The following is a 27,639-nucleotide window of genomic DNA, read 5'->3' as shown; positions in this document are numbered from 1 at the left end:
AGAGGGGAAAATAGGTGATGGGCATTGAGGAGGGCACTTGTTGGGGCTGAGCACTGGGTGTTGTTTGTAAGTGATAAATCATGGGAATCTACTCCCAAAGCCAAGAGCACACTGTATACACTGTATGTTACCTAACTTGATAATCAATTCTATTTAAAAAAAAACAGGTAATAAAAATATAAAATCTAAGTTAAAAAAAATAATAAAGAAATCCTCAATATTAAGACTTTAAAAATACTAAGAAGGTTACACAGCATATTCTTTTCCATCCTATTACCTTTAATATATATTTATATTTAAAGTAGATTCCAGGGGAGACTAGGTGGCTCAGTCAGTGAAGCGTCTGACTCTTGATTTTGGTGCATTTGGTGCAGGTCATGATCTCATGCTTCATGAGACCAAGCCCCACGCTGGGCTTTGTGCTGACAGCACAGACCCTGCTTGGGATTTTCTCTCTCCCTCTTTGCCCCACCCCTGCTCATATGCATTCTCTCTCTCAAAATAAACACTTTAGTTTTTTTTTTTTTTTTAAGTTTATTTATTTTTGAGAGAGTGCGAGCAGGGGAGGGGCAGAGAGAGAGGGAGACAGAATCTGAAGCAGGCTCCAGGCTCTGAGCTGTCAGCAGAGAACCCAAAGTGGGACCTGAACTCAGAAGCCGTGAGATCATGACCTTGAGACAAACTCAGACGTGTAACTGAGCCACCTACTGCCCCTAGAGTAGATTTATTATAGCTAGCTCTTGCTTTTAAAAAAAAAAAAATCCAGTCTCACAATCTTTGCCTTTTAGTTGGAATATTTAGACCATTTACATTTAATGTAATTATTGGTACACTGGGTTACATTTAACATAATTATCGGTACACCACCATGCTATTTATTTTCTCTATGTCCAATCTGTTGTTTGTTCCTTTCCTCCTGCCTTCTTTTGGATTAAGTATTATTTAGGACTCCATTTTATTTCTACTATTAGTTATACTTTTTTCCCCTCCAGTGGTTTCTCTGGAGTTTACAGTATACAACTTTAACATCTAAAAAAAGCTAAAAAGACCTTATTAATATCAGATCAAGATTTGAAAGCAAAAGACTAATTACTAGGACAGTTCAAAATAATAAAGGGCTCAATTATTCAAAAAGACACAACAAACCTAAAGGTGTATTAGCCTAATAATAGTTTCAAAATACATGAAGCAAAAACTGACAAAACTGAAAAGCATAGATAAATCCACAATTAGAGGTAGAGACTTGAATATTCCTCTCAGTAAATAAACAGAAAATCAATAGGATGTGTAAAGATTTGAACAATTAATCAACCATCCTGACTCAATTGACATTTACAGAACACTTCATTTAACAAGGGAGAATATCATTCTTTTAAAATGCAGATGGAACATTTACCAAGACTAAATTCAGGGCACAAAACAAGTACTGACATATCTAAGAGACCTAAAATCACACCAATGTTCCCTGACTCCAAGAGAACTAAATTAAAATGAGAAAAGAAAAATATTTAGAAAAAACAAATATATAAAAACACACTCCTGTATAACCCATAGATCAAGGAAGAAATCACAAGCAATATTAGCAAATATTTGCATTGAATAAAAATAAAAATACAACATATGAATCTGTGGGATACAGCTACAATCGTGTGTAGAAGAAAATTTACAGCAGTAAATGGGCTAAAATCAGTTATCTAAAAGAGGACAGAATAAGAAAAAATTAAACCATGGTGTGATACAGTTAAGAGCAATGGACACTATGGTAAAATGGGAGAATACAACCTCATCTGAAGGTATCCAGTTTTCTAAAAAACATCAGGTGGGCAAAACAAAATAGAACTTTGTCTTTAGACATTAGATTTTGACCTGTGCTGTGAAGAAAGCATAAGAGGAGGCTGCCAAAGTACTATATTTGTACTGAGGTAGGAAGAGAAGAAATGCAATGGTTGCCATGGTGTTAAGCTGGGGGAGGGGAAGGTATCACTATGACATTTACGCACTCTGTGTGTTATGTGTGTGTGACTGTTCTGTATGACTACCTAGTTTAGTTCATTTCATTTACTAGTTACAAATTTCAACAGGTCAACGGCTCTAAAGTAAAACAAACCCACAACTTTTGATACATAATCCATTAGTATGATACCAGCTAATTAAAATAATTTTTAATTGGCTTTAACTTTTCAGTAATTTCCAATTAAATATATGTTAAGTACAGACAGTAAGGCTCTAGATAATTCTATAAAGAATTTCATTACCTCTGCTTCTCTTTTCTTTGCCCGTGCTTTCTCTACTTCATCCATTACTTTTTGGGATTCTTCCACATTTCCCTCAGCTCCTAGTTGTTCCACCTTGGCCAACAACTTACCAATTTCTTCATTTAATTCATGAACACGTTCTGCCTAGAAAGAAACAGAAAAGAAAATCATGAGTAAAAAGCACAATTATCAAAGTTCAAAATATTTCACAAATGCTCAGAAAAGACAAGTTCTCCAAAGCAAGAGGAGTACAAATAATGCTTTCTGAGCATATAATACATGAACAGGTGGGATATGAGGATGTTTTGAGCCTGCTTGCCCTCACTACAGTGAGGTCAGGAATACAAATAATCTCAAAACTATTACTTCCCAACCTCTGCTTTGGCAGTATATTCCAAGTATAAAATACCTTTTTTCACACAATCTGGCCCTATGTACCTTTCCAAAGCATCTCTTGCTGTTCCCCCACTTCACAACACAATATAGTAGTTACACCCAGATTCTCAAATTTACTCTCAATTTCTACCTCTGTGACTGCAGAGGGATGTCATCCCTCTTCCTGGGATATCATCCCTTATCTCCCCTTGCCTGAATTCACGTATGTCTATTCACTCAACAAGATCCAATTATTCTGTGAAGCACTCCTTTTTATTTCTTGTTTATGTCTATTTATTTATTTATTTTAAGAGACAGAGAAAACGCAACCGGGGAGGGGCAGAAAGAGAGGGAGGGAGAGAACCCGAAGAAGGCTCCACACTGTCAGCGCAGAGCCCGATGTGGGGCTCCAAATCATGAACCGTAAGATCATGAATGACCTGAGCTGAAATCAAGAGTCGGTCGCTTAACCAACTGAGCCACCCAGGTACCCCTCCATGAAGCATTCTTGATCAATCAACACATTGCACCCTACTTAATCCTAAGCAGAGAGAGCCAAAGCCGCCTGTGTACCATCTTTGTATCTTTTGTAACACCTACTTTTATACACATTATCACACCACTTTTAAAATAGCTATTTATATTTCCCATCTTTGTATTTCCAATGCCCAAGAAACAGCATAGACTCAAAAAAAAAAAAGGAGTTACAGGAATGAACTGGTGCACATGCTTTAAGTCAAAGATATGACTTTAGAGTCCCAACAGTTTTAGCTTATTGCCCAACCAATTACCAGATGTGTAATTTTGACCATATTACTTAACCTGAATCAACTTCCTCATCTGAGAAGCAGGAATACTAGTATCTCACAAAGTTGTCAGAAATGAGAAAATGTGCGTTGCACATACACTACACAGCACATTACTGATTTGTCACCATACGACCACAGCACTCCTTCTCCCTTAGCCTTAGCGAATGTTTTTTCACTGGGATTAATTCCTGCCTTGGGATTCTGTCCTCCTCCTCCTCACCATCATCCTGAGAGTGTAGTTAGTTCATTCCTACTGTTTTAATGGTATATGATACATACACCATCTTTATTTTGGCCACAAAGTTAAGTATTCAGGCTACGTGGCCAATTATATTAGCTAAGATTTTAATTTGATGTGGACATCCAGTCCCAACAAACTAGTGTGCCAATAATCTTTACTTCTCAAATGTCTTTCAATCCAAAATATTCATCCCTCAAAGAAATTCTCAATGCTGTTATCATTTTCTTACCTCTTTAACAAAAGTGGTATTTTTCTTTCAATATCCATCATAGAATAATTGGATTATGCCCCAAACTCTTTACCTTTCCTTGTATCCATTTCTTTGTTATACAACTAGTAATATCATACACATTCTAATTCTGAATTTGGCCTCATAACTGGCTTTAGCTAACGGGACAGTAGCAAACATGACAGAAGGAAAGGCATGAAAAGCACTTGTATGACAGAGCTATGACTTTTTTTTTACACCTCTACCACTACCATGAGAACATGGCCAGGCTAGCCTTCTGGGTTCAGTACCCTCTGGACGACTGTAAGACATGTGAGTAAGCCTATAGCTGAGATATGAAGATCCTCCCAGTCAAGTTCAGCCTAAATCACTTTTTCAAAATTTATTTATTTTGAGAGGAAGAAAGAGTGTGAGCAGGGAGGAGCAGAGAGAGAGGGAGAGACAGAATCCCAAGCAGGCTCCATGCTATCAGTGGAAAGCTCAACGCGGGGCTCGATCTCATGAATCATGATGTGAACAGAAATCAAGAGTCAGATGCTTAACTGACTGAACCACCCAGGCACCCCCAGCCTGAATCATTGACTGAAGACTCAAAGGCTAAATGCTACTGTTTCAAGTCACTGAGTTTTGAGGTAATTTGTTAAGCAGCATTTTTGTGGTGATCAATAATCAATACAAGGCCATATAAACCAAGATAGCACTGATGGGTGTTTTTCAACCATGAGATATCAGATCCTTGCACTTTAGGATCCCATCTTTAGAGAATTTTCAGAAGTTCTCAGGGTGCCTGGCTGGCTTAGTCAGCAGAGCATGCAACGCTTGATCTCAAGGTCATGAATTTGAGCCCCAAGTTGGGTGCAGAGATTACTTAAAACAAAAGACCTTTCCTCAACGAGGAGAATCCATTTCCCTTTGTACATACATTTCTTGAGAAGTGGATTTAATGCTGTCATCCAAACTATCTGGGTAACTCTGCCTCCATTCTACATTTTCATAAAACGTACCAACTATCTTGAATGGCACAAAATGTTACTAAGTAGTAAGTCATCAAATCAAACTGTAATACAGGGAATTCTTTTCGATTCTCATTAGAACAAACCAACTCTATATAGGAAAAATTAACACATTCTAGTTATTAGGGAATATTAAAAAATTATTGCTAGCTTTATAGCTTTATGGATATGATTTTATGGTTATGTTTTAGAGGTGGTATCATGTGACATACTGAATTTGCTTTTAAAATAATGAAATGAGCAAAAAACTGATGACTACAAATCCACTGGGATTTACTGTACTTTTCTTTCTACATTTTTCTTATTTGCACTTTTAAAGTTTATTTATTTGTGTAATCTCTACACTCAATGTGGGGCTTGAACTCATGACCCCAAGATCAAGAGTTGCACTAAAAATGGACTTACCATATGACCCAGAAATTGCATTCTTGGGCATTTATCCCAGAGAAATGAAATGCTTATTGCCGTTTGATTGGTGTTAACCCAGTAAATGGAAACAACCCAAACATCTTTCAATGTGTGGTTGAACTGTAATATATCCATACCATAGAATACTACTCAGAAAAAAAAAGGAATAAACTACTGATACACGCAACAACTTGTATGAATCAAGGAAGCTGTGCTGAGTGAAAAGAACCATTCTCAAAAGGATACATGATTCCATTTATATAATATTCAGTAAAATAACAATTATTGAGATGGAGGTCTCCAGAAGACAGGGGAAAAGGAGGAACAGGTATGGTTACAAAGAGGTAATATGAGGGAGTCTCAAGGTTGATGTTACAGGGAAGTAACATAATTATGATGGTAGTTACCCAAGTTACTTACACATGTGATAAAACTGCACAGAGCTATACACACATACATACATACATACACACACACACACACACACACACAAGTGCACACATAACTGGTAAAATCTGAATAAAATGTTGTGATTGGAGTGGTATGAGTATCTTGGCTTTCATGGTGTACTACAGTTGTATAAGATGTAAACATATAAGGGGAGGCTAGAGGAAGAGTTCAGAGAATTCCCTATATATGTCTCTGTAATCTGTGCAAGTAATTTCAAAATAAAAAGCTAAAATTAGTGAGACGAAACTATACTTTGTACTAATGAAATTATTGGCATTCTTACCTTTGCGGCCACTTCAGCACTAATCTCTTCTTGAGTTTCTGCTAATCTTTTCTTGGCCACTTCTGTTCTTCGATCACAATCTGCAATGAATGACTGCAGATGATCCATAGCCTGCAAAGTTTAATTAAAAGACAATTAGATATTTCTTAAGAAATATCTTTACTAAAAACTGTATTTTTTAAATGCTAAAATAAAGGTAAAAAAGTAACAAAAGCAGATTCAATAATAAAAATACTACTCATCATCTATCAAACTGGCAAGGAATAAACATAAATAATTCCCAGGAAAGGTAAAGCCCCTGATTTTGGCTCAGGACATGATCTCTGGTTAGTGAGATTAAGTCCCAGTGTCGGGCTCCATGCTGACTGCATGGAGCCTGCTTGGGATTCTCTCTCCTTGTCTCTGCCCCTTTCTCCTTCAAAATAAGTAAACTTAAAAAAATCCACATTGCATTTAATATCCTCCCTCTCTCTTTCTATATAAACGTATTTACAGACACAAAAAACAAATATAAAAATTCTATAGATTATTAAAGGGCCTCATATACGTCAAAAATGTGTTGGTTTTCATGTGCTTAAACTGATGTTTCTGTAATCATTATGGATTTACTGGGAAGATACTTTTCAAAAGAATATATGCATTGAAATGAGTTTTACACATTTTCTTAAAATACCCAGTTTAACCTTATATTTTTTAAAAATGTTGCTCATTGGGACATCTGGGTGGCTCTTTCATTTAAGCATCTGACTCTTGGTTTCAGCTCAGGTCATTATCTCATGGTTTTGTGAGTTTGAGCCCCACGTCGGGCCTGCACTAGCAGCACAGAGCCTGCTTGGGATTCTCTCTCTCCCTTTCTCTCTCTGTCCCTCCCCTACCTGTGCTGTCTCTCTTCCAAAATAATAAAGTTTAAAAAAAAAAATAAAATAAAAAGTCTTAAAAAAAATGTTGCTAGTCAACAAAGCATCTTAATTTAGTACTGTCCTTCATATAACTAAAAAGATAATTCGCTAAGAGACTTTGCCTGTAGAGATATTAATCCATATTCAAAATGTTTTACTGCAAAAAATAATCTAACCCATTAAAGCAAAAATCACATACATCAAGTTCAAAGAAAAAATCTTGTTCTTTGGATGCAATTTCATAATCTGCTCTTAAAGCCAGGTCATGGACTTTGAGACACTCTCCAAGATCCATTCTCTAGGGGAAAAAAAAGACATTATTGAAAGAGCAAACACATTTTGCAAAAATTCATTAACAATCACAATTCTCTTCAAATTACATATTAACTCTAACAGGTGCTTCTTTATTTACGGACTTCCAAATTACGAAATTTCATAGACAAGTATAAAACTTGGTGCCAGAAAAAAATAACGTCAATTCTGACTACCAGCAGATGGAAGGAGTGATCACTTTTGTACCTAAGAACACACGAACAAGGAAAACAGCCAGAATCTAAAACAAGCTTCTAGCAGCCCATTAACACAGAAAAGATAACATTAATTTAAAATCAAACTAAAAGAATATGTAAATCAGACTGCCGAATTATAGTCAGTATTCTTTGAAGAACATTCTGATTTTCAAATAAAGATGGAGTCCTCAAAACATGAGACCAGTAAACTCAATCTGGATTTCAGACAAGACTGTAGGTGAACTAGTAAAAAGAAATTTATTAAGACTCAACAGAAGTTCACAAAGAATCAGTACCTAACCCTATTAACAAGCATATGTAGGGGCGCCGGGGTGGCTCAATTGGTTAAGTATCTGACTCCTGGTTTTGGCTCAGGTCATGATCTCAGTTTGTGGGTCTGAGCTCCATATCAGGCTCTATTGTTGACAGCATGGAGACTGCTCGGGATTCTCTCTCTCCCCCTCCCCTGCTCGCTTGCGTGCCTGCTCGCTCTCTTGCGGTCTGTTAGAGCCCAATGTCTGGCTCTGTGCAGACAGCTCAGAGCCTGGAGCCTGCTGTGAATTATGTGTTTCTCTCTCTGCCCCTCCCCTGCTCGCGTGCTCTCTCTCTCAAAAACATTAATAAAAAATTAAAAATAAACTTAAGAAAAGTAATATTCAAAAGAATAGACCAGATAAAATTTAAAATAAATATGAAGTCCTATAGTCATATCTAAGAAGACAAATTTACAAATAATTAGCTATGAACAGAAAATTAAGACAAATTTAAAAACATACTGGTCAGGGTGCCTGAGTGGCTCAGTCTGTTAAGTGTCTGACTTCCTGATTTCAGCTCAAGTCATAATCTCATGGTTTGTGGGTTCCAGGCCCTTGAAGGGCTCCAAGCTGACAGCACAGAGCCGGCCTGGAATCCTCCCTCTCTTCCTCAAGAGGCACCTGGGTGGCTCAGTTGGTTAAGCATCTCACTCTTGATTTTGGTTCAAGTGATGGATGGAGCACGGAGCCTACTTGGGATTTCTCTCTCTCTCTCTCTCTCTGCCCCTCTCCTGCTCATGCACGTACTCTCTCTCTCTCAAACATTAAAAAGAAAAATCTTCCTCAAGAGTTAGTGAGTTCCCCGATAATGGAAAGATTCGAATATGGTTTAGACAACCAATTATCTAGGATACTGAGGAAAAGAATATCAGGTACTATCAGGTAGCTTCCTCTTTCCAAGTGAGACTTTATGACGAAAATAACAAGTTCCTCTGTAAAACTATTACCTCAATTTTTAATTACATAAAAGAATGGGAAAATACAGACAATATCTTCAAAGTGATCCTTTGAGAAATAATAAGGAATATTCACTAGTATAATAAAAGTCCTTATCACACTTGAAGACTAGCACGGATCACTGCACTGCCGAGGATGCTGAGATTTTTCCAAGCTCCACTCGTTACTCTCATTCATAAGTCTATGGGTTAGCTAAGAAGTCTTCTAATGACAATAAACAGCCAACTGAAACTTGTTGATGTGTGGAAATTCAAAGCTGCTTATCAAGTGGCATTTTTAAAAACCTACAGAAAAAAGTTTAACACTCTTAAAATTGTAGGAAAGTAAGACAGAAATGAAAGAAGTTAACTGCAAAAGGTTGTTACCATCTTTGCTACACCAGTGTGTTGCTTAATCGATATCTTAACATTAATCACTCCAACAACTCCTTTTATATGTGTATTTCTATAGCTATAGTGGTTAATGGGATGCTATACTTACTTCCTAAAATGTTATGATGTCACATTGGAAATGCCAATGATCCAATGCAGCGGTTCTTAACCTAGACCCAGGGTAATACAGATGCAAGAATCTGAAAACAGGTCCAAGCCCCACCGTCCAAAGAGAGAATTATAAAAGCCTCTCCGGTGTTTTTTTTCCTTTTTTTTTTTTTTTTTTTTTTTTTGCCTCTCCGGTGTTTTTAATGTACAGTGTTGGGAACCACTCACTGATCTAGTTTTACTCCCATTCTCCAGACAAAGAATTAAGGCCTAGAAAGATGGCTTTATTCCAGGTACTTACTGGAATAAATCTGGTTAAACTGATTTCTAGTCTAAAACCATGCCAGTTCCAATTAAATCAGTACTAACTTACCTTTTAATATTTCTAGGTAACTATCACTCCCTACAACCTCTACATACTGTAGATACTCAAAGCAGTTATCTACACTGCCTTTCCTCTAGTTATCTTCCTATCTTTATCCTCTGCTTAACTATATTTCCAATCTGTTCTCACAAAGATCTAAAAGTAGTGTATAAATCTTGTCTCACTGTGTTTTACTTAAACATCTGTTACCCACCCATACTAAACATTGGCAGGAATTCCCCCACTCTTATCTTTAAATTTACATCATATAACCAACAAAAGGAAAAACCCCAACTATGTGGATCAAGACAAAATGAACACAAAAAGGACACAATTATACCACTGTAGTCAGGGTGGAATTTTGGTAAGAGGAGGAGAGTTGGATGCCTTGGAGGAGGATTTGTGGAAGGGGGAAATTTTTTAATACCTTACTAGAATGTGAGCTTCACAAAGACAAGGATTTTTTTTTATCTGTTTTATATACTATGTACCTGTGCCTGGTATATAGGAATGTTTAATATCTTTTGAATGAATCAAACTGGTAAAAGAGGACAAAGAACAACATTTGGCACAGGGAGCCCTGAGCTTAACAAGCAAGGGTGGTCAAGATGCAACCCAGGACGTGGGGCTCCTCCTGGTCAATTAAGCATACAACTTCAACATCAGGTCATGATCTCATGGTTCATGAGTTGAAGCCTGGCACTGGGTTCTCTGCTGTTACCTTGGAGCCTGGAGCCTGCTTTGGATTCTGTGTCTCCTGCTCTCTGCCCCTCCCCCACTTGCATTCTGTCTCTCAAAAATAAACAAACATTTAAAAAAAGGGAGGGGGCACCTGGGTGACTTAGTTAGGCGGCCGACTTTGGTTCAGGTCATGATCTCATGCTTCATGGGTTTGAGCCCCGCGTCAGGCTCTGTGCTGACAGCTCGGAGCCTGGAGCCTGCTTCGGAATCTGTGACCCCCCCCCCCCCCCCGCATCCCCTTCCCAGCTCATGGCTCTCTTATAAGTAAATAAACGTCAAAAAAAAAATTTTTTTTTTTAATGTTTATTTATTTTTGAGACAGAGAGAGACAGAGCATGAACGGGGGAGGGTCAGAGAAACAGGGAAACACAGAATCTGAAATAGGCTCCAGGCTCTGAGCCGTCAGCACAGAGCCCGACACGGGGCTCAAACTCACGGACCATGAGATCGTGACCTGAGCCGAAGTCGGACGCTTAACCGACTGAGCCACCCAGGCGCCCCCCAAAAAAATTTTTTTTAAAAAAAGATGCAACCCAGGACAAAAGCTCCGGGTCTGAGCTCTCAAGGGGAAGGTCTTTGCCTGTCCATGGATTAACAACTTGGCTGAGACTCCTTTCCTTTCTAAGTATAAGTAGTTAAAGCTCTTCCTGTCCTCCAGGAAGTAGACCACCTGGGCTTGATGCTATCCTCGACCATGAGCCCTACAACTAGGCTTGCTTACAACAGCAGATTTGGGGGCCAAAACATTAGGAAATGCGGTAGCTGTTTGTTTGTTTATTTATCTGTATGTATGTATGTATATGGCCTCAGTGCTTATCCCTCAGGGATCTAGCAGGACAGTAGGTATAGGCAGAATTTTCAGAATTCTAGATACTAGTCATCTGTCTTCCTGTCCAGATCATCATCACTGAGCATGTACATGCATGCACAGAGTATTTAAAATGAAAAACAAGCAAGCCAAAATAAACACAAGTACTTGCTACTGTAAAAGAGAGTGAGGGACAAGTATGCCCATGTTAATGCTCTCCAGGACACCAGTCATCAAATTAAAAAGCCACTACAAAGGGAACCATGGTAGAACCACACTATGACCACCTATGAACCAATCCTCAAAAGCCAAATCAATCCCAGGGCGCCTGGGTGGCTCAGTCGGTTAATCATCCAACTTTGGCTCAGGCCATGATCTCACCGTTCCCAAGTTCAAGCCCCGAATGGGGCTCTGGGCTAACAGCTCAGAGCCTAGAGCCTACTTCAGATTCTGTGTCTCCCTCTCTGTCTCTACCCCTCCCCCACTCATGCTCTGTCTCTCTCTGTCTCTGTGTCTCTCTCTCAAGAATAAAACATTAAAAAAAAAGGGCAAGATAAATAAAAGCCAAATCAATCCTGACTTCTTCACTGATGGTTCAAGAGTACTCTGAACACGAAGTGCACAGATATTTGCCCCTGCTTCTCTTCTGACATAATTAAGCTTCAAAGTGAACAAAATAAAATGTTTGGTTATTTATTTTAAGTTATAATGGCTCTATTTGTGATGAAAGCCATAGGAAGAGATTTGAGTTTTAAATTTAACAAGTAATTTACTTCATAATTAAATTCTTCCCACAAGTTTATTATTCTTGGTGTTTTAATTAAAAGGCATCTAAATTTTCAGATTGTAAATGGGAAAAATGCTTTTTAATTTTTTTTATTTTAGAGAAAGAGCACATGAGTGGTGGAGAGGGAAGGGGGAAAAGAGAGCAAATCCTAAACAGGCTCCACACTCAGCAGAGACTGATGCGGGGCTCAATCCCACAACTTTGATATCATGACTTGAGGAGAAATCAAAAGTCGGACACTCAACTACGCCACTCAGGTACCCCAAAATACTTAAACTTTTAATTGAATAAATTCAGTTCTGCATTTTGTCTCCTACATCTTAAATCTATGTCCTCCATGAAGTCTTGACCAAATAACTATATATGATTCTGGCAACTTCTCTTACAACCTCTCAACACTTTGTACTACCTTTCACTGTTTAACAAACTTGATTCTGTTAAGTGCTTTGTTGTTTTTTTTTAATGTATACATATATTCTTTAATGTTCATTTATTTTTGAGATAGAGAATGCGCGCAGTGGGGAGAGGCAGAGAGAAAGGGAGACACGGAATCGGAAGCAGGCTCCAGGCTCTGAGCTGTCAGCACAGAGCCCAATGCGAGGCTTATACTCACTACTCACGAACCACAAGATCATGACCTAAGCCGAAGTCAGATGTTTAACTGACTGAGCCATCCAGGCACCCCTGTTAAGTGCTTTTTTAAGTGTTGTTTTGAAATTCCAAAAATGAAGGTTATCTCCTTAAGTGGACTTTAAGCTTCATGAGGAAAATGGCTTCTCTTATTTTTCCCTTCCTACATAAAAGACCAGGTTTTACAAAACCCATGACTACTAAATAAACTTGACGATTTAACATAAGGAATTCTAAGAACTTGGAAAAACAATGAAATAAGTACACAGAGGTTAAACAGACAGAAGTTTAACAATGATGTTTTTGATGTAAAAAATTAGAAACATTTTAAGAGCCTAGGAACAGAAGTTTGATTAACTGAATTATGGAACAGCCATATAATACATTATATAGCCAAGAGAAATGATGATCTTGATACTAAGTGGAGTAAAGAGATGGCAAAGAAAAATGCAATAAAAATGCCATTTTTGTAAATTCATGGAAGCACTGCTGTTTGATATTGGCTGAATTAAATGCAATGAACTAGTATTATTCTTAAAGTCAGAAAAAAAAAAAAATCAATGAAGTCACTTTAATTTTGGACCAAAAAAATCTACATAATAGGAACAGAGGCATGTGGAAATTATACATCAAAATCAACAAACATGGTATTATAGTTATATGTATATATTATATTATATTATATACATTTTAGTGTGCTGCCAGGTGTAAATGAACGGCAGTAATAGGTTAATGAATAAATCTGTGATAGAAACTAGGCACAGTACTTCAAGAATTGCAATATTCTTGCTTTGTTGTATTTAGTACATTTGCTCAGGCCCATGAGCTAGATCCTAAGGGGAATTATAAAACAGTATATCATTCCTTCTATCAAGGAATTTACACTCTCTAGACATCAAACTAAAGCAACAGTTGCAAAGATACACAAAGAAGTACAAAGATTTCATTGCCACACTGTGCACCAAAACCAAAAACTATTAACATATTAATAATCACTGAATAAATACTTTAGGAAACAGCCATATTATGAAATATAGAGACATATTTTAAAAATATAGACCACTGGGCGCCTGGGTGGCTCAGTTGGTTGAGTGTCCGACTTCGGCTCAGGTCATGATCTCACGGTCCGTGAGTTTGAGCCCTGCGTCGGGCTCTGTGCTGACAGCTCAGAACCTGGAGCCTGCTTCAGATTCTGGGTCTCCCTCTCTCTCCGCCCCTCCCCTGTTCATGCTCTCTGTCTCAAAAATAAATAAAAACATTAAAAAAAAATTTTAAATAAATAAAACATAGACCAGTAATTTGAAACTTCTCCAAGTTAAAAAAGAAAAAAATCAAACAATATAATGCCATTTGTTAAAACACACTCACACATACTTGTAAATGTACAGAAAAGAGAGTGAAAAAGGTTTAGGTTTGGATGGGGGATGACATCTAATAGTAAATATTCATATTTTATGTTTTCACTTATACTCGAAGAGTATATTGTCTAAGTAATTAACAAAATAAGATACAATGGGTACTCAGCAACACACAAGACCTCCCTTTACATGTCAGTATCCATTTAACACTGGCAAATTCCCTAAGTCTGTCCAAACTTGTCTTTTCTCAAACACTTCAGGATTGCTTTATCAATCCAATTACGAACTCTGACTAGATCATGGGAAATTCTGAATACAAATCAACATGTGGAATTTGCTCTATTAGGCAAACAGGAATGCTTGACTACTTGGACAGAAATATGACGTGATAAAATCTGTATTTTAAAAGCATTAACACCACACTACTAGATGGACTGACCAGAAGAAAGAGATCAAGGGTGGGAAAGGCTAATATAAGCCAGAAATAAATCCTTAGTATCAAAGCAGAAAAGAAAAGAGAAGGCAGGTAATGGAGGTAAAATAAGGGGCTAAAGAGGAGCAAAACCATTTTAAAGATGGGAAGGAGCTCTGAAATCTATTGCACGACTACCTTCCTATAAAAATGGAAATCAAGGCTCAGAGAAATCTTAAGATCATAAGGCTAAGATTATAAGCTTAGCAGGAGTAAAAATTTAAGTCCAGTCCTTAATATCACTCAATATTCTTTCAATAACACAATGATTCTCAAACAACTAATTAAATGGAACTACCACCTAATCAATTAACTAACTGGAAATGAAGTGTGGAGAGGAGAAAGTCAGGAATCTTACCAAGGCTTCAAGTATTTCAAACATGAGCAAACAATGACGCCACCAAAAGAAAGAAACTAAATAAATTGGGAGAGCTGGTCTGTGATGGAAAACGTTTGTCTGGACATGTGTAATGTGATACAATAGGATACCTAAGTAGCAGTGTCCAGTATGGGATAGATATGATACTAAAGGCTTTCTTTATCCAATTAAGTTTTCCAAACAGACAGATTGACATATTTCTCCTTAGAATTACATCTCAAGTATTCTTCTAGGAGACCCTCTTTAAAAAATTATATAGAAACCCCACATCTGACCTCCCTAAGTCAATTTATTAACAAAACTCTGAAAACTATTTCTAAAGAACAGTACCACCTGCAAGATAATAGTATACTGCCACAGGAAAATTTAAGGAAGGTGAGGAAGAATGCTTGGGAAGAACAGTATAAATTTCTATTATCATACTTAAAATTTAAAAACAAACCCCACTGGTTGGTAATTTTCTCCCCCACTGCTTGGTAATTTTTATTTAACTTTCCAAAAACCTGTGTTCATTAGAGCAATAGTTTCACTGTTATTTAACCTGGTTTTAATTCATTCATTTATTTATACTGCTTAGTGTTTAAAATAATAATTCTTCCCACTTGTCTTTTTATGATGTTGTCTTACACTATTTTAAGAGTCTCAAGAGTGAAAGACATAGAAATATGATAAATAATTCACAGTAGAAAAATAGCAAGGAATCAAAGAATAGATAGCAACAATGGTAAAGTGCTAAAAAGAATACACACCAGCTAGAGAACAAGTGAAACAGTGACATGACAGCAGGACAGAGAGCACAGGAAATACAAACCTGTGGCCATTTGAACCCTTCCATATACCTTCCAATGCCAATGCTATTTTCTAAAACAAATTGCCTACATTTTGATTCTTCTTGCACCTTCACTTTCTCTCTTCACATTTGTAAAATCTCTCTTCCATACATGTTCAATGTTTGAGTTAAGCCCCAGCTCAAGAACAAGAGAAAGTCGTCTAATATGGCAAACCCTTGAAAGAACAAAACTTGGGTATGAGTTTAAGTTATGCCATATTATCTTAAAAAATAAAAATTAAGTAGGGCGCCTGGGTGACTCAGCCAGTTAAGCCTCAGACTTCGACTCAGGTCATGATTTCCCAGTTCGTGGGTTCAAGCCCTGCGTCAGGTCTGTGCTGATAGCTCAGAGCCTGGAGACTGCTTCAGATTCTGTGTCTGCCTCTCTCTCTGCCCCTCCCCTGCTCACACTCTCTCTCTCAAAAGTAAAGATTTAAAATAAATAAACACATAAATAAATTAAGCTTCTTCTTTCCTAATTCCAATCCTGGCATTCAAACTAACAAGTCCAACATGACTATTGGGTGAACAGGGAAGGGGCACACTGTGCATGCAGAGTAGTTCCTGCTTTTTACCACTTCCCATTTAGTAACTACCTGTTCCCACTCGTATGTTCCACTTCCAAGTCCATTTTTCCCTGAGTGGATAAAGAAAAATAAAGCTCCTCTTCTAGCTTTTAATATTGGTGGTTGCTGGATTTATTTATTTAATTTTTTTTTGAGAGAGAGAATCTGCGTGTGCCCGCGGGGAAGGGGCAGAGAGGAGACTGAACCCCAAGTAGGCTCTGCACTTTCAGCACAATGAACTTGAACACAGCACTCAAATCACAAACTGTGAGATCATGACCTAAGCCCAAATCAAGAGTTAGCCGTTTAACCGAGCCACCCAGAAGCCCCTTGATGATGTTTTTTGATGAACATAGCAGAGAATACTTTCTTATCCATTTCAAACCAACATATGCAAAGATATCTAGGTAACATTAAGACAAAAATCCTTGCTTTACAAAGACTATACCGTCGGAGACAAGACAGAGAGAGAACACATATATAAACAAGATGAACTAACAAGTGCCTATTCAGCAGTATGGAGAGCAGGTGCTATATGAAGGGGTCAGAGGCTAAACAGCTACAGGCTTAGGCAATCACACGTACTAAGCCAAGCAGGATTCAAATGTGTAAAGGAGAAAAGTTATCCCAGGAAAAGAAAGAGATGCAAAAATAAGAAGCATACTGGGGAAGGAAAACAGACAACAATGAATAAATCAGTCTGGTAAATGGGGCACGTGGGTGGCTTAATTGGTTGAGCATCTGACGTTGGCTCAGGTCATGATCACAGTTTGTGACTTCAAGCCCTGCATTGGGCTCTGTGCTGACAGCTCAGAGCCAAGAGCCTGCTTCGGATTCTGTCTCCCCCTCTCTCTCTGCCCCTCCCCCGTCACACTCTGTCTCGCTCTCTCTCTCAAAAATAAATGTTAAAAAAAAATTTTTTTTTTAAATCAGTCTGGGAAAAAGAGAGGACCAAACTGATTTATCCATTCAAGGAAGAGGTAGATTGATTGGTCTAAGGATTTTACATTGGGGGCCATATATATAACAGGGAAACACCCAAAGTTTCTGTGGGGAAGCAACATATGCTAAGTTTATTTCCACTTAGAAATGACTGGCTTAAATTTCTTAACATTTAGATCTCTTTAAATGTCATTTCATCAAAAAAGTTTTCTCTAACCACCCTGAGTAGCTTCTGGACCACTGTCTCAGACTGTCTAAATTACCTAACCATGCGTTTTTTCCTCTGGCAACTTAAATCACTACCTGAAATCACATTATTTCTTTTCACTTAGTGTGTGTCTCCAACATCAGAATGCAAGCTCCTACCAGTAAAGGAGAAACCCATGTTCACTTCTGTATCCCCAACACCGCACATAGTATGTCCTCAATAAGTACTTGTTAGGCGAATGAATGAATGTTGTTCACAGCAATCAGTACCACTCCCAAAGAGATGAAGAAAATAAATCACCTTTTGGAGAAAATTTTTTTGTTAATCTTTACTGTAAATCCTTTACCTTCTCCATTCAGCCCTCACTAGCCTAGTATCTCTTGCTCACTTTTTTCTGTTTCTTCCTCCTCTTAATTTCAATATTACTTAAATGCCATTACTCCAAACACTGTAATAAATATCATAAAAGGGAAAAAACAGAAAAACCTAAATTTGGAAATTTTACAAATAAAATTATCCAAATAAATTAATATTTATGCCTATATTTTTTGATCCTGTAGACCAGTTATGTCTATGGGACAAAATACATTCAAGATATTTAACTCTATACAGGTCAAAAAACAAACAAAAATGCTTTTACAAGTTCCCTTAATGAGAATCGTCAAACTAAAAAGGATTTTTCTTAAGACATCTGTCTTTGCACATCAAGGTAGAATTCATCAATTTAAAAAATATTTCCAGGGGCACCTGGGTGGCTCAGTTAGTTAAGCGTCCAACGCATGATTTGGGCTCAGGTCATGATCACACAGCTCAGTGAAATCAAGACGCATGTTGGGTTTCATGCTGACAGCACGGAGCCCGCTTGCCATTCTCTCTCCCTCTCTCTGCCCCTTCCTCGCATGTGCATGGGCTCTCTCTCAAAATAAACTAAAAAAAAAAAGTATTTCCAGTGAGAGAATCTGTGAGTTTGCTTGATGTTTGTAGTTTAATCCCCGTACAACAAATATGTGTTTCAAGTTTTCATTTATTATTATGGGCTTGTTCCATTCTGTGTTCACTGTCTTCATCCTCCAAATGATGCATTTATAACTCCATCCTCTCTTTTTCATTAAATAGCTTCAGAGACACACTAGTTTCCTCAGACTTGTTAAAACACAGTTTACAAAACTGTATCTATCTCTAAAACAGATCTGAAGAATTCAAGGAATACCTGGAGGATGATTTGAGGTTCTCAGGTAATAAGCATTTATTGAGAATCATTGTACAGAAAAGTAAATGTGACACTGAAATATCTTAATCATGTACCAAACTATGAAAAACAATCTGCTTAAAAAAAATTTATGTTTATTTATTTTGAGAGAGAGACAGAGAGAGCATGAGTGAGGGAGGGCCAGAGGAGGGAGACACAGAATCCATAGCAGGCTCCAGGTTTTGAGCTGTCAGCACAGAGCCCAACACAGGGCTTGAACCCACAAACTGTGAGATCATGACCTGAGCCAAAGTCTGACGCTTAACTGAGCCACCTAGGCGCCCCCCAAAAAATTGATCTTTACTACTTTATACTGTTTCAAGACTCATCCTATCAGGTTAAGTCCAAGATTTAAAGTTTGCTTCAAAAAAACAAACCAAAGGACATAAGTGATTATAAATAAGGCAGCTATGTGGTAAAAGATTTATTGAAGTTGCTGTATGGGTAGGTACATGAAATTCATTACACATTTTTATTTATAGTTGAAATTTTCTATTATAGAAGTTAAAAAAAGGGCGCCTGGGTGGCTCAGTCGATTGAGCGCTGACCTTGGCTCAGGTCATGATCTCACGGTTTGTGGGTTCAAGCCCCACAACTGTTCAAGCTGACAGCTCAGAGGCTGAAGCCTGCTTCGGATTCTGTCCCTCCCCTGCTCACAAAATGTCTCTCTCTTCAAAAATAAACATTAAAAAAATTTTTTTTAATGAACTGCTATGGATCCACTTATACGTAGATTTTTTTATAGTACCATACTGTAAATATATCTTCATGACTTTATTAATATTTTTTCTGGTTGACTGTAAGAATACAGTATATAATACATATATACAATACATGCAAAATATTGCCAATGGACTGTTAATGTTATTGGTAAGGTTTCCAGTCAATAACAGGGTATCAGTTCAGTTTTGGGGAAGTCAAAAGTTACACAGGGATTTATGCCTGTGCAGGGCTCAGCACCCTTAGACCTGTGCTGGTCAGCAGTCAACTGTGTATTTGTATTTTTTTTAATTTTTTTTAATGTTTATTTATTTTTGAGAGAGAGAGAGAGAGAGAGAGAGAGAGAGAGAGAGAGAACGCGCGTGCGTGCGCATATGAGTGGGGAAGGGGCAGAGAGAGGGAGACACAGAATCTGAAGCAGGCTCCAGGCTCTGAGCTGTCAGCACAGAGCCTGATACGGGGCTAGAACTCGCAGACTGCAAGATCATGACCTGAGCCAAAGTCAGACGCTCAACCAACTGAGCCACCCAGGTGTCCCTGTATTTGTATTTAGCCATTAATCTAAGTAACAAATTTGCTGAGCAACCTCAACTAAAGTCATACTAAAACTATAACAAGATTCTAGAATACATGGTCTCTGGATCACCTTTAAAAAAAAAAAAATCACTTCAGGGGTGCCTGGGTGGCTCAGTCAGTTAAGTATCTGACCTCAGCTCAGGTCATGATCTCATGGTTTGTGAGTTCGAGCCCCACATTGGGCTCTGTGCTGATAGCTCAGAACCTGGAGCCTGCTTCAGATTCTGTGTCTCCCTCTCTCTGCCCATCTCCTGCTCATGCTCTGTCTCGTAAAAATAAATAAAACCTGTTAAAAAAAATTTTTAAAAAAATCACTCCCACAAGCCTCAAGTGTATTATTTTAAGTATACAGAATGAATGACTGCAATATTATTCAGTATGAAAAAAAAAGGTTACTTCCCAAGGTTATATGTACCCCAAGTTGAATAGTTTAGGATATTCATGTGCTACTTTGCCAATAAAGCTATAAACAATATTGAGGGCTTGGTTTTTAAAGTTTTAATTACTCAGTGGGAAGCTTTTAACGTGCCTCTGACTTCCTGGACACCAAAGGTGTTTTTGGTTTAGGCAGTTTCTGCAAGTGCTTGTTAAAGGAATGCATATTTTTATAATACTATGAGAAAAAAGAAATGCATACTTTTTTTTAACAGACTGAGAAGAAAATACAAACAGCAAACCTGCTTGATATGAAGACATTATATATAATATACTTCAAAAGCCAAAACTGGTAAAACCTAGGTTGCAAAAACCAGAATTTTCACAAAGTGGGAAGGCTCTAGAAATGTTATGTAAATTAAAAAAAAAAAAAAATCAAGTCAGTAATGTGGGCTAATGTTAAAAACAATTGTTTAAAAAAATACCAAAGCAGGGGCACCTGAGTGGCCGTGGGTTAGGCGTCTGACTTCGGCTCAGGTCATGATCTCAGTTTGTGGGTTTGGGTCCCACGTCGGGCTCTGTGCTGACAGCTCAGAGCCTGGAGCCTGCTTCAGATTCTGTGTGTCCCCCCCCCCCCCCCCGCCCCTGTCCCCACATGCACTCTCTCTCTCAAAAATAAACATTAAAAAAAGAAATTAAAAAAAAATACCAGGGGCGCCTGGGTGGCTTGGTCGGTTAAGCATCTGACTTCGGCTCAGGTCATGATCTCACGGTCCGGTCCGTGAGTTCGAGCCCCGCGTCGGGCTCTGTGCTGACAGCTCAGAGCCTGGGGCCTGTTTCAGATTCTATGTCTCCTTCTCTCTCTGCCCCTCCCCTGTTCATGCTCTGTCTCTCTCTGTCTCAAAAATAAATAAACGTTAAAAAAAATTAAAAAAAAAAAAATACCAAAGCAGCCCTAAACAAACCATTTGTTGATTTGCTTATCTACAAACCAATTTTTCACATCTGCATGTGAAACTACTGCTGTCATATTCTAAGCAGCAGCTCAAAGAACCCAAGATACTGCCCAGCTCCTCAGAAGTTGCAAGATAACACATTTCCCACTAACAATCATTAATTCTTGAAACTCAAGTTAGTTCTGTAACAGATTTATTTAGTGTTCTACTTTGGGTAAATCAATCATTCATTCAACACAACGGAGGGACAGTGTTCTAGATGCTGGGGACACCGCGCTCAACAAAACATCCCTGTTCTTACTGTGAAACTTACATTCTAGTGGCTGGTTGAGAAAATTTTGTGGTTTTTCTTTCTTACCACCTATTCTTCTTCTCCATACTTTCATGGGTCTCTTACAGAGGTACTACCAAGACTGCAGCAGTTTTAAAGTTCAGGTTTGTATGTATCCAAGTAACTGATTTTAGACCAGCCCTTAAACAGAATAGTTTAGAGAAACAATAAAGGAGTTTCAATTAGTAAAAACTACACTTTAGATAGGGGCGCCTGGGTGGCTCAGGCGGTTAAGCGTCCAACTCCTGACTTCGACTCACGTCATGATCTCAGAACCTATTGGGGCACTATAAAATCAACTCAGAATTTTTGAAACTAATAATCCTACCTAATCACTTCAAAAAGCACAGAGAAAATTTTTACTTTATCCCTGTCCCTTAATATTTCTCAATTTTAAACTTTAAATTCTATTTCTCAGCAGTAGAATCTCTTTACTTAAACAAACTTTCATGGAAAAGCTCTATACTTAAAATGTGTAAAATTCTAGTTGAAACAGTAAAGACTGGCCTGTCCCCATGTTCTTAGTGCATGAAATGCCTCCAAGGACATTTCAGAAGCATCTACAAGTCACTGCCTTAAGTAAATGTGCTATCTAAAAAATTAACAGAAACATTTTTTTTTAAAGGAGATTTAAATAACTCTTAAGATTCCTGTGTATTTCTATAATTCTGTCAGACATCTGACAAGCACAGCTTCTCTGAGCCTTAATTTTTCCCATCTATGAAATAACGACCTTCTACTATAATCATGACGCCTGTCAATCCTACAACTGTACTATGATGGCTATAATAAAATTAGTAGTGGCCATTTCTGATTTTAGGACAGGCACATCATGAGAGTGCACATTTTCATCTCTGTAGATCTTAATTTCAAGCTTCTGTTACCACCTCTGCTTTAGATTTAATGCTTCTATAAATTATTACTACTACACATCTTTTTCCTAGATCACAAGGAACCAGACTGAAAGATATGTTTTTGAGCACTTCATTATACTTATTTTTCTTCAGGGAAGGTATGTACCAGAAATAATGTATTTAGGAGAAAAAAGGACAATTTTGTTTAGGTTTTTGTTTTGCCTGACCTGAAAGCAGATGCTGCCTACTGTTTGCATAGTGACTAGAACAGGAAGAAACCAAGCGTGTCTAAAGAAGGCGATGAATGAGACTAAAACAAGACACTATTATAGAGGAATATGAAAATAACCCAAGCCTTTAAAATAAAGCAGCTTCCTCAGTTATAAAGAAACAGTCACACTTCTTTAAAAATCATAAGCCAAATAAACATATACACAATTATTTGCCTCTCTGTTGTACACCTGACCTCCTCTTATTAGTTTATGAACTAGTTATACCAGAGTATCAGACTACTGAAAGGTAAAATATTACAGAGCATTTTCACCAAACTAAATTCCAAAAATATTCCATACTAATAGCTGTGAGTACGTTTTTAGAAATCCCACTCTCCATCTCCAAAAATGAGAGAGAATACATTTCTGTGTATTCTGCTAAATAATCTAGAGTATTAGTGAGTCATATTCTGTTGGAAGTGACAAATCTGAGCAAAGGGTAAACTTTAGTTATGCAACAAAGAAAAAGCATTATAAAATTGTTACAATCCAGTTCTTTTCATCTAATTTGTTAAAACAACAACAACAAAAGAGAAGCAGGCATTTCAATGTAAAGGCAAATGAAAACAGGCTAACAATGTATGAATAGTTAGACTATGCCAGAAAAGGAGTTGTTCTACAGAGATTGGTTGCTAAAGAAGTCATAACTCTGTAATTACAAACCATCTGTACACAGGATGAACTGTTATAAATAGCTCTTTTTCCTAATAAGGGTCATGAGAAAGTCACACTATGGATAGTTTTGAGTTCTCAAGGAGAACACTCTATAACCCTGGATTCTCACAAAGTCCTATAGCGAATCTATAAAGTTCTAATTAACTTCTCAAAGAGGTTCACAACTACTTAATCTCATTCTTACATACGACAATCTCTTGCCTATTACACTGACAAAATGAGCTATTTTCATCCACAGTTTCCCTGACAAGTACATGTAGAAGGGCTTTTGTTAACTGTTTTTAATATAATCCAAGCACCATCAATTTTAAGCCTCAGCATTCAATTCTGTACCATAAGAAAAAGTAACCAATTCATACTTTTTCTATCATCAATTTAAAATGTGTATTTCTGGAGCACCTGAGTTGCTCAGTTGGTTAAGCGTCCAACTTCGGCTCAGGTCATGATCTCAGGGTTCATGGGTTTGAGCCCCGTGTCAGGCTCTGTACTGATAGCACAGAGCCTGGAGTCTGCTTTGAATTCTGTGTCTCCCTCTCTCTCTCTCTGCCCCTCCCCTGCTTGCACTGTCTCTCTCTCAAAAATGAAAATAAACATTAAAAAAAAATTTTTTAACGTGCATTTCAGAGATGTTAACATTTGAGAAAATGTGCATCTTATAAATCTACCAGACAAGAACTTTACAAGAAGGAAAGTCCAAGACCAACCATTCATCTTTTTTTATTTAACATAATGAAAAATTAAGTACTCCCTAGAGTAGAAAACATGCTGAATAAAATTCAGTTTTGGTCCCAGTTTTACTTTAAATCAACAGAACTATGTGATTTTGAGCAACTCACCTACGAACATTAAGGCTAACTGTGAATCATTTACCTCACAAAATAGTTTTAAGAAATGAGCGTAATTGCCTATGTACATTATAAAATGTAAAGCACAACTGTGATTCTTACTAATAATGCCATATCTGAAGAATATAACACTGTGTCCAAGTCTTGCTATGGCTGGTTTTAAGTCTTAAAAAAAAATAAAACTAAATTTGTCATTTTGGTAATTAATCCCGTTCTCAAAATCTATTTGAAGTGATTAACTTAGCCATTAAATAAAATGACTTTGTTAAATTTACTACAATAGTAAATAAGAAGAATCAAAGGATACTACAGATAATTGTCGATTTTTCACATTTCAAATGTTTTATATCACAGTAGAAAATACATTACCCAGTAGATACAAGGGCTAACTTATCTGTCATAGTTCTAATTCAAATGCTCAGAATCTAATTTCTTACCTTATGTTATTCTTAAAAAAAAAAAAAATTCAAGTATTACATGTTTTTAAATGTAGGCTCCCTTTTTCCTTTTAACATAATACAGTTTCCACAGTCTTTCCTACTGGAATAAGACAAAAGTGTTTCCTACTGCATATGCCTTGGTATCTATCTGTTAGAGGTATTTAATTCTTCCTATTAAGAAGAAACCATTCATTTAGACTAATTTAACTACAGGAACTCATCACTTCTGAAAATGGAAATCAGAAAGCTTTTCATCATTTCAGGCAAATGAGAAATAAAGCCAACTAAATGTTTAGCTGCCATCACAGCTACCCAGAGAAGGGAAGCTCTTACAGTGAGTAACCATTTCAACCACATCAAGTCAGGAAATCAGATCCTTTGTTCCATTTAAACAGGTCCATCATCATGTGGTTTATCTTTCAAATTAAAATGATGAAAAATAAAAAAATGATGATACTCCAAGGTCAACCAACACGACTAGATATAGCATCTAAATTAAACGAGCTTTTACATTAGAAGTCAGCAATATGAAATGAATTTAAGTGACAACATTACTAGCAAATTAAGCTCTGTGAATTTAAGTATTTACTAATATGTTTTCTCCACTATGATTTCCACAATATAACGTGCACAAATCTTAATATATAATGCTTTGGATAAAAGTCTACTCTGCCCAACGGTAAAAAAAAAAAACTACTTTAAAAATCATTTATATTATTTTGGAACCAAAAGTGCAACTATAGTGCAGTAATTGCCTCTATATTCCAAATAAGGCTTTTCCAAAAACTGCTCTGAAGAAGGAAAAAATGATAAAGCACAGAAACTACTTTTGGGAGAAATCCCATTTTTGCAGATGGGAAACTCAAACAATATAAGGGATGCAAATACCTCCTCTAACAGTGTTTTAAAAAATCACCACATAATAACTTGACAAGGAATTAAGTCTTTATCAAGTAGTTCATTTTCGAAGGATACCAATAATCAAACAATAGATTTAATAAATACGTACAGTTCCAGAGAGGACATCATGGGGGCAACAGTTGAGAAGGTGACTCTTGCACACTCGGTCATCACTGAATTTGATTCGTTGGCGAGTAGTATCTCCTGTAATATAGGAAAGTTAATAACATTCAAGGTTAGACAACTGGAAAATACTTACTTTCTGAGAGCCCTACTATCACTAGCTTTTTCTGTGTGGCTATACACACATATATTTATAAATCAGCTCAAGAGGGATTAGTTTTTTTATATAATATCCCATGAAAAAACTATTTTAGACATGCAGCTGCAGTATGTGTACTGCAAATATAATTCAAATAGTCAAAGTGGGAAAGCAATGCATTGTTAACAGAGTACTTCAGAAAAGCATAGGATACAGAGCAGGAATGGACTTTAAAGATTATGGAGTCCAACTCCTTCAAACTGCAGATGAGGAAATTGAGGCCCCAAGAGGTTAAGCGACTTGCAGCAGACCCACTAGGAGAGTTTCTACTGGTATACAATGTTCCCTACTTGACGCTAAGCATAGATTTATTTTGTAATTATTTACATTAATTGAAAAACATAAAAAGTAATCTTGCAAACATTGCATACACACTGCGAATCCCCACTGAACCCCAGACGCCATTTCTTCCACTATTTTGTTCCAGCTGAAGTGTCTCCCATTTGCTGCTGGGATGAGTTAGAGAGGGTAGAATAGCGTGTTTAAGAGTGTACAAACCTGGAAGAAGGACTTACACACCAGTCAAACAAAGGCACATTGCCTAAATGAAACGTTAACTTTAATGCCTCCAAAGGTACCATACCTTCACGTTTTAGGTGGTCTGTGCTATATATGGCCAAACTGGGTACATTTAAATTTATTGTCTTCATATAACACAATATACCTCCTAAGCAACAGAAGCATCCAACCTGCTAATCAAATAGGCCTATCTAACTCAAATTTTAAAGAGTCTAAGAAAAATAAAGGTAACTAGCTCTAATAACAAAATATAGATGTTAGTTACAATTTTTTTGCTTAGAATCTCTTTGGGGGGGGAAAAACTCTTAAGGATGTTTCCTCTATGTAGAATGATCAACCCTAAGAAATGTGTTTTATTTTAGCCTTAAATTGATACCATCATTGATGAATGAAAACCTACTGATGAATTACTGAAGCGAGAACTGTTGGTACCAAAAGAGATTATAGAAACCTCTGTACTTCATGTGATGCCTGGGGCACTCCAAAAACTCATCTAGGAAGTGATCCAATTATTTAATTTGTTTTTTACATGTGAGCAACAAAAAGGTTAAGCCTTTACCCCTTTCACATGGTCTTTTTTGAAGAGCTTAATGCAGTCAACTAAATATGTCATTTTCAGGTGGGGTAAGATTTTGTTCAAATTGTTTTAACTCCGTTAAAAAGACTTAACACTCTAATTTGCAATCAGGGTTTATTATATTTAAGAAAAATAATTTATAGCTAAAATGATAGCTTCAGAGCAGTTCAACAATAGGTTTTCTAGAGGCTAGTCTCTAGTTAAAGTAGGTTATTTTTGACACCACAATTTGGAATAAATCATTTAGTGTTCACGCCTGCTACTATAATAAAGGTTATTTTGATGGTCCTTTTTTCCTTTTAAACACAACTGCTTTTGTTCCACATTCATTAACACATCTGAAAAGTTAGTGATAACTCACGGCTCGGCGAATGCGGGGCCTTTCTGACACTCCCTTGCAGATTGAAGTAGGCAGGCATAGATACATTGAACCTTTACAAATAAAACAAGGGGCCAGATTGTTCAGTTTGTATAGAATAGACTCTGCCAGCAATTTCAATACAGCATCTAGAAGTACATGTTGACTGTAAAGATTCTTGTATATGAAAACAAAAGTGAACAAAATCAGGGTGTTTTATTTTTCAAAATATTGACTTAACAAGTGTAACCCTACAAAAGAATATGATTGACCACAGGAAAAAGTCCAATGCTGGAACTCTAGGAAATGCTCTGTGGGCCAACTGGGGTTTTTAAAAAATGGTTTTTAAAAAATTTTACCTCATT

The 27,639-nt window shown here is 37.1% G+C and overlaps 1 protein-coding gene across 15 annotated transcripts in view; it reads right to left on the bottom strand.

Annotated features, from left to right (window-relative positions):
• The window catches only part of LOC102970902 (putative RNA-binding protein Luc7-like 2), a 57,060-nt gene that overhangs the window by 16,511 nt on the left and 12,910 nt on the right, over positions 1 to 27,639 (bottom strand). For 6 of the 15 annotated variants that reach the window (XM_042973425.1, XM_042973457.1, XM_042973449.1 and 3 more), the window contains 4 exons: positions 25,608 to 25,702; positions 7,162 to 7,260; positions 6,064 to 6,174; positions 2,256 to 2,399 (listed from right to left, as the gene is read on the bottom strand). In XM_042973425.1, coding sequence (XP_042829359.1) covers positions 2,256 to 2,399; positions 6,064 to 6,174; positions 7,162 to 7,260; positions 25,608 to 25,702 — 449 coding nt within the window. Of the gene's footprint in view, positions 1 to 2,255; positions 2,400 to 6,063; positions 6,175 to 7,161; positions 7,261 to 25,607; positions 25,703 to 26,195; positions 26,270 to 27,277; positions 27,349 to 27,639 lie in introns of all 15 variants that reach the window. The other 9 variants (XM_042973407.1, XM_042973378.1, XM_042973396.1 and 6 more) reach the window with 2 other exon arrangements.

Source organism: Panthera tigris, chromosome A2 (genome assembly GCF_018350195.1).
Source record: "Panthera tigris isolate Pti1 chromosome A2, P.tigris_Pti1_mat1.1, whole genome shotgun sequence".
NCBI lineage: Eukaryota > Metazoa > Chordata > Mammalia > Carnivora > Felidae > Panthera > Panthera tigris.
The sequence above is the reverse complement of the archived record's forward strand: the minus strand, read 5'-3'. Positions and strand labels throughout refer to the sequence as shown.